This window comes from Solanum pennellii, chromosome 7 (genome assembly GCF_001406875.1).
Source record: "Solanum pennellii chromosome 7, SPENNV200".
In the NCBI taxonomy this organism is placed as follows: domain Eukaryota; kingdom Viridiplantae; phylum Streptophyta; class Magnoliopsida; order Solanales; family Solanaceae; genus Solanum; species Solanum pennellii.
In genome coordinates, this window is record NC_028643.1 from 61,249,039 (window position 1) to 61,265,052 (window position 16,014).

At 33.4% G+C, this 16,014-nt stretch overlaps 2 protein-coding genes across 3 annotated transcripts; one reads left to right on the top strand and one right to left on the bottom strand.

Moving 5' to 3' along the window:
- The first annotated feature begins 3,488 nt into the window (after positions 1-3,488).
- On the top strand, positions 3,489-9,285 carry LOC107025999 (U-box domain-containing protein 34-like). 2 transcript variants are annotated; one of them, XM_015226816.2, is made up of 9 exons: positions 3,489-3,812; positions 5,010-5,131; positions 5,215-5,330; positions 6,194-6,315; positions 6,424-6,659; positions 6,808-6,909; positions 7,177-7,605; positions 7,962-8,705; positions 8,807-9,285. In XM_015226816.2, exons 1-9 carry the CDS (start codon positions 3,620-3,622, stop codon positions 8,981-8,983), a joined length of 2,241 nt encoding a protein of 746 aa, XP_015082302.1. In that variant the 5' UTR covers positions 3,489-3,619; the 3' UTR covers positions 8,984-9,285. The 2 variants fall into 2 exon arrangements, with proteins under 2 accessions (XP_015082302.1, XP_015082303.1); XM_015226817.2 differs by having other exon boundaries at positions 3,678-3,812; positions 5,013-5,131.
- On the bottom strand, positions 9,277-14,008 carry LOC107026000. Its single transcript, XM_015226818.2, has 5 exons — positions 13,852-14,008; positions 10,588-10,762; positions 9,937-10,020; positions 9,651-9,854; positions 9,277-9,553 (listed from the first exon to the last, which is right to left on the bottom strand). The coding sequence occupies exons 1-5, from the start codon at positions 13,894-13,896 to the stop codon at positions 9,459-9,461; spliced, it is 603 nt and encodes a 200-aa protein (XP_015082304.1). The 5' UTR covers positions 13,897-14,008; the 3' UTR covers positions 9,277-9,458.
- Positions 14,009-16,014: the final 2,006 nt, after the last annotated feature.

Consider the following 16,014-nt stretch of genomic DNA (forward strand, 5'->3'; position numbering starts at 1 on the left):
ACTTATTGCTGTCAAGGGTAATTTTGATATTACAATAATCATATATATAAATAATAATATTTTTTTGTTAGAGTTCACATGAATTAGCCCATTTCACAGTGAAGCACTTCCCAAAGTAATGTCATTCATTTGGGAAAATGAAGCTTCAAAGTAAAACTCATTCACAAAATGATATTTCTATCTCCCTCCCGTTTCATTCTTAGCTTTAGAATGGATGAACTAAAGAAATTGTTGATGGAATTTTAAGAGAAAATTTAAGGCAGAGCTCATATCGGAAGGAATTTTGCTCAGATTTTTATCAATTTTTGAATTTTTTCACTGTTTTTCGGTTTGAGCTAGAGGTATTTTTTTCCATCCCTCTTCGATCTTTTTTTTGCAAGCTTCGGTCCAGCCTTTCTATTTCTTGAATTAGGTTGTTTTCATCTGAATTTACGATTAAGTTTATGATTAATGTTTTATCTGATTTGATATATGAAGCTTTTGCTTACGAAAAATCGGTACAAGGTAGCTTAAGTTTAAGGTAGGTAAAATTGATTTGGTAGTTTGATTTTTTTAATGTTTACGTCAAGATCAACAATCATCAACTCTCAGTTAGTTGGTAAGGTGAGAGATTCAAGCTCGATTTCTCTTTAATAAGCATATTGATGAGTTGTTTCCAGTGTTGCAGGAGTGTCTAGATTGTATTCTCATATAAATGGGGAGGCAACTAAAGAGAAAAATTGTTCATCAACACACGAAAACACATAAATACTGTATGAGAAGATTGAATCCACGTTAAATCGAAGAAGGCACAATAGGGCTGAGATATGGTTGTGTATAAGAAAGGATGTTACGGGAGAAGTTATAAACTTGTTCTAGCTTTAGGTTTTGTTCTCTGCATAGAAGTGTTTTTTGCTGTAATACCAAAATTACCCTTGACATCAATAAGTGATTTGTTTAAATTAACATTCACTGTTAGTAGAATGACTGAAATCACTAACTTTAATTAATTAAAGGTTAAGTATGATTAATGAGATTTCATAGGAACCAAAACCAACATAAGACAATAATAGAGGGACGAAAATAATTATTTTCTCTTTTTGATATGTTTTCCCTTCCAATTCAACTTTGGCTACATATTTTTCCTTGTACAGCTAACTTATCATGTCACAATTTCTATTAGTCTATGTGGCGCTTACATGGCTCCATGTGTATATACTAAAAAATTATTTTCTATTTTGTATTATATATGAATGATGTTTAAATACAAAAAAAGAATAATTAAAGCTTATATTTTTTAGCAATTACTATGCAAATAACTTTTCATGAGAAATAAACTCCTAAAAAAACAACTAAGCTAATACAATGGTTAAAAGTTGAAGAAAGTTCTTTTGACTTGTTAGTGCAGACAATTAATGAACACTCTTTCTTGTTTTAGTTGATGCAAATTTTAAGTCTTTCTCTGGAAAATTCAAATCTAATGTTTGCTGAGGCTTTGTAAACAGACATGTAAGTTAAAATTTCTATTTTGCAATATTTAACCTAATATATTTTTTTATGTGCGCCTTTGAGAAAGAATAATTTAATATTAAAAATACTTGGTTTTACTTGAAAAATAGGATTATTCGATATTAAAAAAGGTGCTTGATTATCCACAATCACTTATGTGCATTTTTTTTTTGGATTGTAAATTCATATCAAGTAGTACTTTTCTAAACTATAAGGACTGATTTGCAATTGTTTCTGCAATGATATGAACTTCAACCGTAAATTGTGAAACAATGTCTTGATTTTTAAAACATCAAAAGAATATCTCTGAATCAACAGTAGAACAAGAAAAAATACACAACTATCTCCGTTGAATTTATACTCTTTTTTAAAATAGACACCTAAAGTTTGTGTGAGTTCTATTATCTTTACGAAATTATTTTAAAGTAGCATATATACCTCCTTTTCGGTCATTTCCAGTTGTAATAAGACAGGTGCAAATCACGCACTAACCCTAATCTGTCACATATTATTCACTATTTAACTTTTATTCATTTTTACCTTTGATTTGCTATTTTATTTCTTTACTTCTTCTTTCTTTTTTTTTTGAATTTTTTTTCTTCTAAATTTTTACTTTGCCCCTAATTTCTGAAATTTATTTTTTTGAATTCCACCAATACAAATCATAGTATAGTGACAACACTTCATCATTGCACTACTTAATTACTACTATATTATGACAAATAATCAAATATAAAAATTAGAAGTTCTATCAAATCAAAATTTAAATCATCGTCGTCATCTTAAATCGCCTTCTTTATCTATTAGCTTCATCATTTTGAATCTTTAAGTTTTAGGAAAGAGAAAATTACTTAGTTAAATTTTAAAAGGAAAAAGATAGAATCTAATAATATTACATTTTAAAATACAAAATTTGAAAAAGAATGGTGACTTTCAATTATTGGCATGTTGAAAAAGCTTCTTAAAGGCTATTATTGGTGATTTGGGAAAGATGGAAAGATGAATCTAATTTATTAATGAAAAAATTAACTAAAAAATTTCACATGGTATTTTAACATTGGTTTGGGTTGTAATACTATTTCTTCACGTGTCCAGTTTTGGTGAGAACACAATTATGTAGAGAAGAATGAAAAGGGTGTATTTATCGTGAATATAAATAGTTTCATGGAGTAATATAGGATTCTCACAAGTTTTAAGTGTTTAGTTCAAAAAAAGTACAAATTCAATTAGATAATTATGTATTTTCTCTTAAAACAATAACCAAAAGTGTTCTTCATGTTATTAGAAGAACCAACTTAGTCACTATCTGAATACCCCTTCAACATGTATTTCTAAATTTGTATATATAAGTGAGTGTTTCCTTATTATAATTAATCCCTTTTTAGCTTCTCTAAAATGAGTGCTAATTGCACAATTACTTGCTACTGATAGAAGATTTAAAGCATATAAACTAGTTATATTCCTGTAACGAATCTTTTTCACTTTTTCATCATCATTTTTGCTCAACTTCTCCTTCTAACACATTAGAGTAGTTATCTCTTTGCAATTTTCATTCTGATTTCTTCTTTCAAAATGTCTTTATGCATATTTCTTTTGACTAATGAACACTTAAATTTTCAGTTACTTGATTTTCATTCCGAGAAACTAATTTAATCAGTTTTCCCAAATCCCTCATCTCAAAAGTATGTTGCATATCCTCTTTAAATTTCTTACCAATATCAGCTAATCATAATAACAAAATTAGTTTCATCACTTTTGATTTTAAAAACATTTTTTATCTGATAAATAGAAGAATGAGCAAATAAAATCTGAACCATATCTAATTGGTCAAGAGAATTTTTAATCTCATAGCTAGGTGGAAGAAAGGGCCAATTCAATGTAATAGATGACATTTCTGAACGATCTCTAATATGTTGAAATGTTTTTGAGTCTTTTTCCTAAAAAAACATATCAGTGTTATTATATATATATATATTAAAATAAATATAAAAAGTTGGGTGGACGGCCCATGCCTACTTGACAAGTTTGGAACCGGCGCCAATGAATGAACGAACCCGGTTCGCTGCTCCTCAAATTATTTATTGCCAACTAATAAACCTGTGCTAACAGTGTGCTCATCACTTTCTAAAGTATGAAGGTCGACGGGGATAGTCCGCCGTCAGCTGCTGCGGAGGCGATGGTCAACGTGGCAGTGGCAGTTAAGAGCGGCGAAGGGAGGGGTAGTCAGCGAGCCGTCCGGTGGGCTATAGAGAAGTTGTTGCCTAAAGCTCATCGCTTTTTCCTCATTCATGTCATGCCTACCGTCATCGCAATTCCAACTCCCTGTAAAAATTCTGCTTCATAGCTCTCTCTCTTACGTATTTGATAAATCATATATGGATAATTAGATTACTTCACTATACTCGGCACCTACTAAATTATGATATTCTTAGGGATTTTGAAATGTATCTCCAATTGATTATGTGTCAGTGCAATCTACCCTATTATTTATGTTGTAAATTTCAGTTTTCTTTGTTACTTAGGGATCTAAAAGTACCGTAATCAAGAATAGAATAATTTAATTTGATGGGTTAACCAGCTCAAATGTGACTCTTAGCATTGTATGATACTATCTGTGTGGGGCTAAACCTCACTACTTTTTCAATAATTTTTGGACTAGTAAGAGTATCATTAGACTTGTATGTTGTTTCTATTTCTCATCAACTTCTTATGTGGAACTTTGTCCGCACCCAACAATTTCCTCCTCAAACTAAGTACCATATGACCTGTCACTGAGATTCATGAGCTTATTAGAGATTTACTAGGTACCACCAATTCATCCAGAACATTTTATGGCCGGTAGAAGTCCCCAAGTTTCGCGTTCTATGTCTATCTTCAAACTATGAGCCACGACAATAAACACCATCACTCTGATGGGATTGCTCTTTAACTCTTCAAGAGCTGAAATATCAGAGCTACTCAAAGTCATTTCCATACTCGTCTCGTCAAGCCATCGACTCTAATAGCACATGTAGAGTTTAACCAACCTAAAAAAGACTTTTAACATAGATTGATATTGTCTCCCCTTGGGTCAAAACATACATTTTCAGGAAGCCTCGTAGTATTAACACTCTATCATTACACTTATATGTAGCTACTATTCAATTTCGAAGGTAGAACTTTGTTCACACTCACTATAGTGTGGTAGCTATTTTCTTTATGGTGGTAAATTTTGTGAAAAAAATGTGGGCAGTTGTTGTATGTCAGGAAGAGAACTTCAAAACGTCTACCTTTTTAACTTGCCTTTCATGAATGTGAGCTGATTGATTGGATCAGGTTCATTAAGTATTTGGTATGTACTACTTGAGACTGAACGTGCCTTGGTTTTCACACACCATTTTAAAGATTACTCAGTTTGATCTTGATGATTGATCATTGGATCTATTTAAAAGGTTATACTAATATTATAACTGATCTGTCAGCAAGTGTCTATCATTTAAGTCTTCTGGGTTTGTAATATCTTTGACTCATGAATTTTATAGCAGGAGAGAATATTCCAGTTAACGAGCTTGATGATAATGTGGTGGAAATGTATATAGAGGATATGAGGGCTAACTGTGAAGAAATATTTATCCCATTTAAGAATCTATGCACAAGAAAAAGTGTAAGCTTTCTCTTCCTTAGTAGGTTAGATGTATCTAAAGGTAGAATGGTTGTTATATGTGCTACTGTCTGATCATCCTGTAGGTTGAAACTGTGGTGCTGGAAGGGGATAATCCTGCAACAGTGCTTCTAAAATATGTAGCTCAGGCTGGGATTAATAGTCTAGTGTTGGGCTCTTTCTCTCCCAGTTACTTTGGCAGGTATGGCATTGGTTCAAGATTTCTTGGATATGCATTTGTTAGAGATGTATAATGTGTTATATCGGTTGTATAACGGTGCTCAATAAGATAATGGGTTATCACAGTAAGGTTTCTATGATGCTCATATTCTTTTCCATGGTATGGAAGCCAGAAACATAATGTTTTTGAATTTTACTGCCTCATTCGTTACAGATTTTTCAAATTTCTGACCTATGGAAACTAGTACAAACTGCAATATAAATAATAATAATAATAAAATAAAGGCTTCACTTATCTAACAAATTATATTGGTGGATATGGAGAACCATTCCCAGCTTGTATTTGGTGTGTGATATAGAAATGAAGAAATCAACGATGTTCGGGATAAAGGAAGAAAACATTCCAACACTAAAGTACAATAACATTTCACTTCTCGCTGTATGAGGTTGCTAGGCTAGTAGATTTTCTCAGTACTCTCACAGATTAGTCGTTGAACTGTGTTTTCTGTCAGGCTACAGTTGTAACATGTAGCACCATCTCAGTGATGGTGGAGTAACAGAACATTTGCTTACCATTTTGACAAAATTAAACTTCGATCAGAGATTGTCACGCAATTCAACAATTTACTGTCCAGTTATAATTTAATATGAAAATTTTGACTGGTAATATTGAGGTCCTGTCCTGATTATTACATTTCATCAAGAGTTACCCGAACTGTAGTTGATCATATGATTAATCTAATTGTTTTCTGTAAGCTCCATAGTTGGAGTTGTGTTACACTGATGATTTTGATCTATGGGAGCAACTTGACCTTTCACATGATACTATGGTGATTCTTGATTTTCAATTGTTGATGTGCCAAACTTCTAATCAATTTTAATCAGGAAGCAGAAGGATGGAGATGTACCATCAGCTATCCTCAAGCATGTTCCTGAGTCTTTTGATGTTTATGTGGTGTCATCGAATGGACTTGTTAAAAATTCCTTGAATCCCTTGTTATCTACTGGTACATAGAAAAGCTCAGTCATTTACCTTGATCTCCTTGGTCATCTCTTTCTTCCTTTCCTAGTATAGTAGTTTCTAACTTCGAACAAGTATTTCTATTCTGAAACAGAGACTGAACTTAATACTATCAATCAACAAGAATCCATTGCGTCTTGTGCCTCGATGGATTTTCATAGCAGAGCATCATCACTTGCAGACTTTACACATCTCAATCCTCCAGCATTTTTACATGTGAATACTTCTAATCATATCAGTCCTCAGCAAAGATACATTCAAAATCTAGAAGAATCGGCAGCTGGTCTGGAGGCAGTCAAGAGTAGCCATTCTTCCACTTACTCAGAACATGTGAGTTTGACCTTTTTTTAAATTCTTTTTAGCAAGCTTTCTCTTGAATATTGTACTTTCTTATTCCAATGTCATATTAGAGTATAATATATGTGTAACCGGAAAACGTATTAGTATGTTGAGGTAGTTTTTTTATGTCATTGAGCAGTCAGACATTCAGGTTGAAATGGGAAGATTGCAGCTAGAGTTGCGAAACACCATAACATTGTACAACCAAACATGTGAACATCTGATCCATGCCCAAAACAAGGTAAAATCTTGATCTATTTTGTTTCACCTCTAAATGAATAATTCTTGAGTGCTCTTCTTTCATACTGAAATGAACAGAGTTTTTTTATGCTGTCTGTCAGAATCAAGTTCTTGTTTATCCTAATCTGAGTTCCATTTGAAGTGACGGTAGAACATCATGAGGAGTATAGTAACTCAGCCTCTAGGGAAAAATACCTATTGCCTGACCATATTCTCGTTCACTGTTGCTATCGACATGTCAGAACATGACTCTCTGACTGTCTTTCAGGTCCAATTGCTTTCCTCAAAATTCTGTGAAGAAACAAGAAGAGTGAATGCAGCCAAGGAAAGAGAAGAAAGCCTAAGGAAAATAGTTGCTGAACTGAAGAAGAAACATGTAGAAACTGAGAAAGAGGTTGAGATAGCGAGAAAGTTGCTCGCTGAAGAAGCTTGTGAGAGGCAGATAGCAGAGTCGAAGGCTCTCCAACAGTCCTTAGAAAAACAAAAAGTTGTCGATGCACTACTGTCATGTGATGGCAGGTATAGGAGATTGACTAGAGAAGAGATTCAGGTGGCTACTGATTCTTTTTCTGAGTCTAAGGTAATTGGTGAAGGAGGATACGGAAAAGTTTTCAAAGGCAACCTTGATCATACCCCTGTTGCCATCAAAGCTCTTCATCCGAACGCATCATTAAAGAAAGAGGAGTTTCTAAAAGAGGTTCTCTTTCCCATATTTTTTTGGTTTTTTGGTTATTCAAGATTTATGCATTCTTGGCCATGGCTGCTTGTCGTTCATAGCGCATGCATATTTTTGTCTGAAACACTTCTGTAGCATTATTATCTGCACAAAATAGTACTTCTGACTTCATATCATTAATAGATTCCTCTCAGTCTCCTCCTTTTCTTTTAAAGAGCTACAGCCAAATATTTTCTGATTTTGTATATAAATGTGGCTTGTATAGTACCTCACAAGATGCCTATGTTGTGCCAGTAAGTTTCACTTAGGGAACTCACGCAATGTCATCCTGGCTAAACTTCCAACTTTTGATTAATCGCGTATTCGATCATTTGTAGGTTGAGGTTCTAAGCCAGTTGCATCACCCACACATTGTTTTACTGCTCGGAGCTTCTCCAGGAAATGGCTGCCTTGTTTATGAGTATATGGAAAATGGAAGCCTGGAAGATCACATTTTCCAAGGAAAAAACAGACCTCTTCCCTGGTTTGTTCGATTCCGGATACTTTTTGAAGTGGCATCTGCTCTTGCATTCTTGCACAACTCAAAGCCTGATCCTATCGTTCATCGAGATCTAAAGCCAGGAAACATATTGTTGGACAAAAATTACGTGAGTAAAATCGGAGATGTGGGTTTAGCAAAAATTATGTCTGATATTGTTCCAGAAAGTGTTACAGAATATAGGAACTCCGTTCTTGCTGGCACCTTTGCTTACATGGATCCAGAGTATCTAAGAACTGGAACTCTGAGACCTAAGTCTGATCTGTATGCTTTTGGAATAATAACACTTCAACTATTGGCGGCTTGTCATCCTAATGGCCTTATTATGAAATTTGAAGAAGCTATAGACACTAATTCGCTCGCAAATGTACTTGATAAGTCAGTTGTAGACTGGCCATTGATTGAAGCAGAGGAGCTATCTAAGATGGCTCTAAAATGCTGTAAGCTTAGATGCAGAGATAGACCAGATCTTGTGACTGAAGTTCTTCCACTTCTGGAAAAACTTTCCGAATTCGCAAAGATGCATGTCAGGGTGCAGGGAAACCTTAGGGCACCTAGCCAGTACTTCTGTCCAATTCTTGAGGTAAGAACTCAAATTCGATGAGATAATCTGATAATTTTGTGAAGTGCTCTTTTGTGCAACCTTGTATCTCATTTCGCTGTCTGCTCTATTATTCTTTGCAGGAAGTAATGGAAGAGCCACATATAGCAGCCGATGGCTTTACATATGAGCACAGAGCAATAAAGGCATGGGTTGACAGACATAACATTTCACCTGTTACGAAACAGATATTGCAGCACAAGATGCTTACCCCCAACCACACATTACACCTTGCCATACAAGATTGGAGGTCACGTTAAAAACGGCGTCTGAATTCAAAAACTCTGTAATAAATTGTGCATATATCTTAGCCAAATAAGGCCTGAAGAAGCAATTAAAGGAAATATTTGGAAGGAAAACAATTCATACATATTTTAGATATTGTTGGAAGGGTGTCAAGAGAATAAAAGAGAAGTGTCACTCTTGTTCATTGACATTACTCAAAAGTGTATAGTACCGACAATTGTACTCTTGTAAACATTATATTGCTTGTGATAGTTTAGAACCCAGAAACATGTAACACCGCATTTGGCAATTGTATCAACCACAGATGTTTAAATCATACAAATAGCACATGACATTGTGGGGATTGATAAGCCATAACCACTAATAGCTGAAGTGCTTCCAATAGATTCTACTTGTTGAATATCCCCTATATATATATATATTCACAATAGCTGTATATTTAACTATATATAAGGATTACAAATTGGAGAGCAAGCAGTCCAGATCCTGTCAAGCATCAACTTGAGTAAATTCTAGTGCATTAGTATCAGGGTCTCGAGTGAAAATGGCCGGTCTCCCAGAGCGACTAAGAGTGTAGGGAATGCCTGAAAAGGAAAACAAAGAGCGGAATATATATCCATAGTCTTTTCTTTTACCATTTTCAAGTCAGAAGGTGAAACAGGAATAAGGTAAATGAATTACCAGCTTTATCAAGAATAGCTTTCAGCTTAGACACATCGCGAATTGCTATGCAAGTATGACGATCTCTGCCCCCGTGCTCAGGCCTACCAGTATAAGGATCTGGATTTGGAAGCTCCATTAGATGTATCATCTCAGAACCCACCCACAACCAAGCACCTCTATAGGGAAGCTTGTCATGTGGTCTTGCCTCATTTATTTCTAGCCCTGATCAATCAATGAACTTTCAGAACTACGCAATTATGTATTTCGACTGTAATTTTCCATTTAGAAAGTGAAGTGTGATTACCAAGAATGTTCTGGTAAAAGTCTAATGACCTCTCAAGGTTTTCACATAGTATCCCAACGTGGTGCATGCAAACAACTCCAAAATCTGCACTTAATCAAAATAATAATTCAAAATTAGACAAACAATATGCTAGAAGACCAGTTTGGCCAAACAATCTTATCTTCCCATTCTATATTTGGTGATCAAATAATTTATGTGAAAGTGTTCTGGTGTAAACCTATCGAACCATATGAAATTAAACCTTGAAATATGGTATAAATTTACCAATAAAATGTGTACTCACCATGTCACCTCACGTACCCTTAAGCTGAACCATTAATAAGATTATGGTCACTCACTCACTGTACATGTATCAAAATCTCGAACAAGAATATCACACCTCCAACTTACATTTATTAAGATAGTTTGGAACTATAAACTTTTTTCGGAGTCTATACAGATTTAGGATTATAAAAGTAGGAACAGATTCACTTATTCTCTTCACACAGTAACAAAAATGGTTCTAAATTGCATGCATGACCAAAGGGGTACAAAGGATGAAATTTCATGGATCCTCAACAATAGCTATTTCTTGAAGGAAGATATAGAGGAGTATAGAGAAATCCAATGAAAATTTTGACTGTGCTGCTTGAGATGAAAAAGAAAGATCACCCTTATCATCAACAGCGTCGGTGCCTACAGAATCTTTTGCCAGCATATCCGTTTCCACCGATGGTTTAGCTCTCGTCATCAAACAACGCCTGTGGCTCCATCGTGTTGAAGATGGTTGAAAATTTTTGTTTGGTATTCCACTAGTAGATACAGATAAGACACCCCCAGGGTTCAGCTGAATATAGAGAGGGGTTTTTAAGAACATATCCAGAAAACCAACCAAGTGAAAGAAACAATGAACAAAACGCATCAATAGTGGTACTACAGGTGAAGCTGCCTTCTATATCATTCTTGAGTCATCCATTAGTAGGAAAATACCGAGTGCCATTGGCGTATAGGATAACTAAAAGCATAATATAATGCTGTTTCAAACGAATAACTGAAAGAAAAACAGTAAACACAACGCAATAGAATTCAATGTTTTCCATGTTGGTTTTAAAAGGTGTGAATGGAAAATGAAGAGTTGCGACTTTTATGAAGAGTTGCGACTTTTATGAAAGGTTGCGACTTTTATGAAAATTGTGACTTTTATGAAAAATTGCGACTTTTATGAAAGGTGACGACCTTTCTGAAAGATTGTGATTTTTCCAAAGGTTTGTGACCTTTCTAGTAAGGCACAATAAGAACTTTCTCGCACTACCCTTTGTTTTCTATAAATTGAGGGATTTTCTCTCATTTTAAATATAGAATTTTTGAGTTTTTCTGCTATTACTACTAAATCTAATATTCTAAGTGTACTTTAGTGCCATTGAGTGGCTCGCTGACACCAGCTTTTGGGAATCAATATACTGGTGATTGAGATCATTCTATCCTGGGAGGACATATTCCAAATCAAACCTCATATACTAGAGGGGAATAATTTCCTTAAGGGGATATTGTGCATTCAGTGGGCTTGATCTTCTTCTTATTTTTCCAGATTCTGGTATGTGTTACAGATTTTAGATTTGAGATCTTAAATTTGTGAATTAATTTCTGTTCTTCTATTATTCATTGGTTCATTAAACTTTGGTAATTTCGTGTTTCTGCAAAATTTGTTGGAATCAGTAAGATTCTTTAAACACGAATTGACAACATTTCTTCTTTAAGAAAAATATTTCGTATATCTTTTCTAATCTGTTTGTGATTCTAGTTTCTCTACTAGTTTTAATTTTCTAGTTATGAAAATGTTCTTAAACTTTGTTGTGTCTTATCAAGTTATTCAAAGTTTTGTTCCAAATATCTTAGGAATACAAGATGAACAACAATCTTAAGGGAATTATTATACTGTTAGTATTTTTTGTATTCTACTGATTCGGAGAATCTGATCATGGAAGTAGAAGATTAATGCATTACTTCTCCATAATTTGTTGCTTTGTTTAGTAAGGTCGAAGTGAGAATGTAACAGAAAAAAATTTGTGGTATTCCAGTTAAAGACTACACCAGGTAACCTTCTTATTATTTATCTAAGGAGGAAAATAGTTTCTAAGAGTTAATAGTTTTGATTTGTTATCATGTGTATCATTGGAAAAAGATCTGCGACTTTTATGAAAAGTTGTAACTTTTATGAAAGGTGACGACCTTTCTGAAAGATTGTGACTTTTTCAAAGATTTGTGACCTTTCTAGTAAGGCACAATAAGAACCTTTTCGCACAAACCTTTGTTTTCTATAAATTGAGGGATTTCCTCTCATTTTAAATATAAAATTTTTGAACTTCTTCTACTACTACTACAAAATCTAGTATTCTAAGTGTACTTTACTGCCGTTGAGTGACTCGCTGGCACCAGCGTTTTGGGTATCAATACGCTGGTGATTGAGATCATTCTATCCCGAGAGGACATATTTCAAATCAAATCTCGGATACTAGAGAGGAATAATATAATGTGCATTCAATGGGCTTGATCTCCTTCCCGTTTTTCCAGATTCTGGGATGTGTTACAAATTTTAGATTATGAATTAATTTCTGTTCTTCTATTATTCACTGGTTCATTAAACTTTGGTAACTTTGTGTTTCTGTAAAGTTTGTTGGAATCAGTAAGATTCCTTAAACACAGATTGACAACAATTCTTCTTTGAGAAAAATATTTCATATATTTTTTCTAATCTGTTTCTGATTCTAGTTTCTCTACTAGTTTTAATTTTCTAATTGTGAAAATATTCTTAAACTTTGTTGTGTCTTACTAAGTTCTTCAAAGTTTTGTTCTAAGTATCTTAGGAATACAAGATGAACACCATTTCATAGTCTCCAATTACATAGAAAGCATTAATTGGAACATATAAAGCACAAAGAAAATAAGATTTTAGATTGTCTAATCTAAATTTGGTAACAAACAAGAAGCAACTTTGTTTTCTTTTCTTTTTCTCTTTCTTTAATCAAGGAGTTAACTCTGATTTCCTATTTCAATTACAACTGTGAATGACAAAATGAGACTCAACCTAAGATAGAATGGAGAAGAAACAACTATTCTTGATTCTTTTTGCATCCGAGAAATCCCAATAACAATAATCCAGCCAAAGTAATAGGAATTAGGCCTAACATGATTCCAAATACAAAAGCTTCAACCATTTTTCATTGTTTGAAACGAGAAAAAAAAGAGGTATATCTATATCTAAATATACACAGGGTACAAAACTCAATGGATGATGAGCCCGCCCCTCTACCCTTCTCTGCTTAAATACTTTGTGACGTGCCTCTAACTCACACATCACTACTCTGTGACGTGCGCCTGACTCACATATCACAAGTTTATCTCTTACCACTAGACCAAAGCACTGGGGGGCCATCTAATCTGGAAATTTTCTCAGATATTATTGGAAAAACACCTTATAATCAATCAATGATTATTTCGCAAAGACATACGTCTATCTACCAAAGCATGGCCTATTTAATAGAGTTAAAACTATATTTTGATACAAACCACTGCACTGAGCTTATAAGTTAACCAATTTGCTAGTAAAAAGAGGCCTAGGGTGTTGTAGTGTCTTCCAATTGTAAAACCCAAAAATTATCTACTCCAAAGTAGAGCTTAACCTTTCCTTACTAACTGATTTTTGTACTAATTATTTAATATATCTCAGCCATTTTCATTAGGGAATCCTCTTGTTCATTAACGGATAATTAATAGAACAGAATCACACCAAAAAGAAAGAGGAAGGGGCTCCATTTTGTTTAAATCTTAGGGTAAGCAGCTACCTACATAAGGTCTTATAGACATAAATAAGCACAAAATTTTTATCGTCAAAGGAAACAAATGTCAACAGTTGAAGATGAATATGTAAATATTTACCTTGTTTTGAGGCAGAGTGAGAGGTGGGTTCAGCAGAGAAGCCATTGAAGACTGATTTTTTTTTTTTCAATTTTGGGTTTCTGGGGCTTATATTTATTTCCCTTATAATATTTGATTATGAGATGGCTCCATTTGAGTGGCTCATGATTTTCAGCCAAACTGCACCACTTGCTTTCTCTCGGTTTCTGTAAAATAATATAATTTCTAAAAATTTATATCACTTGAATATGACAATTTTTTTTTATTTTAACATTTGAATATATCATTTTATTCTTATAAAAAATATTATAACTTTATTAGTATATAATATATTTAATACAAATATTATTTGATAATCTTTTGTTATATATTGAGTAAAGGAATAATGTATCCGTAAATTTTGAAAAATTATAATTTGAAAAACTTTTTAGATAGGAGAGTTCAAATTGTTTAAAAAGCCTAACCATTTTTTGATATATTTATTCAAATTTTAATGAGGCTTTCTAAATGATTCAAATTAAAGTTAAACCAATTATCTCATTTTCTTGTCGGCTTCTCAGTGTGAGGTGTACATAGTTTAATTAGAAATTGATCCAAATGAAAATGATATTATATTTACCTAATAAATATTTTAGCACTTAGTATGTTTAAGTTTAAAAAGATAAAAGAAAGATTATATATTTGTGTATGGTTAATAATTGAGCAATCCAATAAAAATAGATAATAAACAAATTGATAAAATATATATTATATTTGATTTGATTTAGTTTATTAATTAAAAAAATAATCAAATTAATTTAATTAATTTTAACAAAAAAAATTGAGCTAAATCAAACCATGAACAAAGCATAGCCACATACACGAAGATTTTCATGTCACAATCAACATGTTATCAAATCATATAAGTTTCATCACTTCTATTTTACAAGTGTACTGATTGAAGTCTGAACTACTCAACTCTAATTTAAAGATTAGATAATTTTGAAATTTAAGTATATAACACAACTTTATAAACATATGCCCCATTTTAGTCAAAAAAAATTACATTAAATTTTTACAATTGATGATGCTTATTCTTTTCTTCTTCTTTTTATTTTATTTTTTAAAAAAAAATCGAACTTTGAACTTGTAGCTTTTTTTAACGGATACTTTCACATATAGCCACTTAAAAATAATTAATTACTGTTCATAGCTATAGTTTGATAATTACAAATTGTAGTTACATGTTATATGGAGGAGAGATGTGAGCAAGACTGGGAGAGAGAGGGGGAAAAGAGTGGGAGAAAGGTGAATTGTATATGTATATTGATTAGATAATTGTATATTATACACATGTATTTGTATATATGGCAAGAGAGATTGGGAGAGGGAGGAGAGAGGCGAGTGAGACTAGGAGAGGGAGGAGAGAGGCGAGCGAGAGAGGGAGGAGAGAGGCGAGCGAGAGAGGGCAGAGAGTTGAAGAGAGATGAATTGTATATGTATATAATTGTATATTATACATATGCATTTGTATATATGGCAAAAGAGATTGGGAGAGGGAGGAGAGAGGCGAGCGAGATTGAGAGGAAAGAGAGAGGCGAGCGAGAGAGGTCAGAGAGTGGGAGAGAGGTGAATTGTATATGTATATAAAAAATAATTGTATGTTATACATATTGTATTTGTATATCCTGGCGAATTATACGTACTAATTATACAAACTCGAAGTCAGCCCACGTAATTAATGTATAATGTTAGTCGAGAGTGGTAATTATAGCAAACTATAACTATGATGAGTAATTAAATAGTATAACTTTGCTTAACCACGTAATTTTTCCTTTTTTTAATTACTACATAAAAAAAGAAACAAAAAAAGGCTCAATTGAGTCCCGAAAAGATGTTGCCAAATCTTATTCTTGTTTTTCTTTCTTCTTCTCGAATTATCTGACTTAGAACCACAACAAAAGTCCCTCAAGCCTAAATTCAAAATACCTAACTTTAGGATAATAAAGTCTAACCCAAGTTTAAATTAAAAATTAAAGTTAAAGACAATATTGGAATTTTTGGGCTGACCTCGTTGGGGATGTCATAGCTAGGCATCCCGCTACAATGATCTCACTATGGTAGGAGTATTTCCTCTATAGTAGAGGCCGCTATAATGGAGAGGGAGGGACAAAATCCCCTCCCCCGTTTCCCCCTATTTTATTA

Coding starts and splice junctions, on each gene's coding strand:
- LOC107025999 (XM_015226816.2), top strand. CDS start 3,620: ATGAAGGTCGACGGGGATAGTCCGCCGTCAGCTGCTGCGGAGGCGATG. Junction 5,331..6,193: donor TCTCCCAGTTACTTTGGCAG/GTATGGCATTGG, acceptor AATTTTAATCAG/GAAGCAGAAGGATGGAGATG. Junction 8,706..8,806: donor ACTTCTGTCCAATTCTTGAG/GTAAGAACTCAA, acceptor TATTCTTTGCAG/GAAGTAATGGAAGAGCCACA.
- LOC107026000 (XM_015226818.2), bottom strand. CDS start 13,896: ATGGCTTCTCTGCTGAACCCACCTCTCACTCTGCCTCAAAACAAG. Junction 10,021..10,587: donor CGACGCTGTTGATGATAAGG/GTGATCTTTCTT, acceptor GATTAAGTGCAG/ATTTTGGAGTTGTTTGCATG. Junction 9,554..9,650: donor AGCTATTCTTGATAAAGCTG/GTAATTCATTTA, acceptor TTTCCTTTTCAG/GCATTCCCTACACTCTTAGT.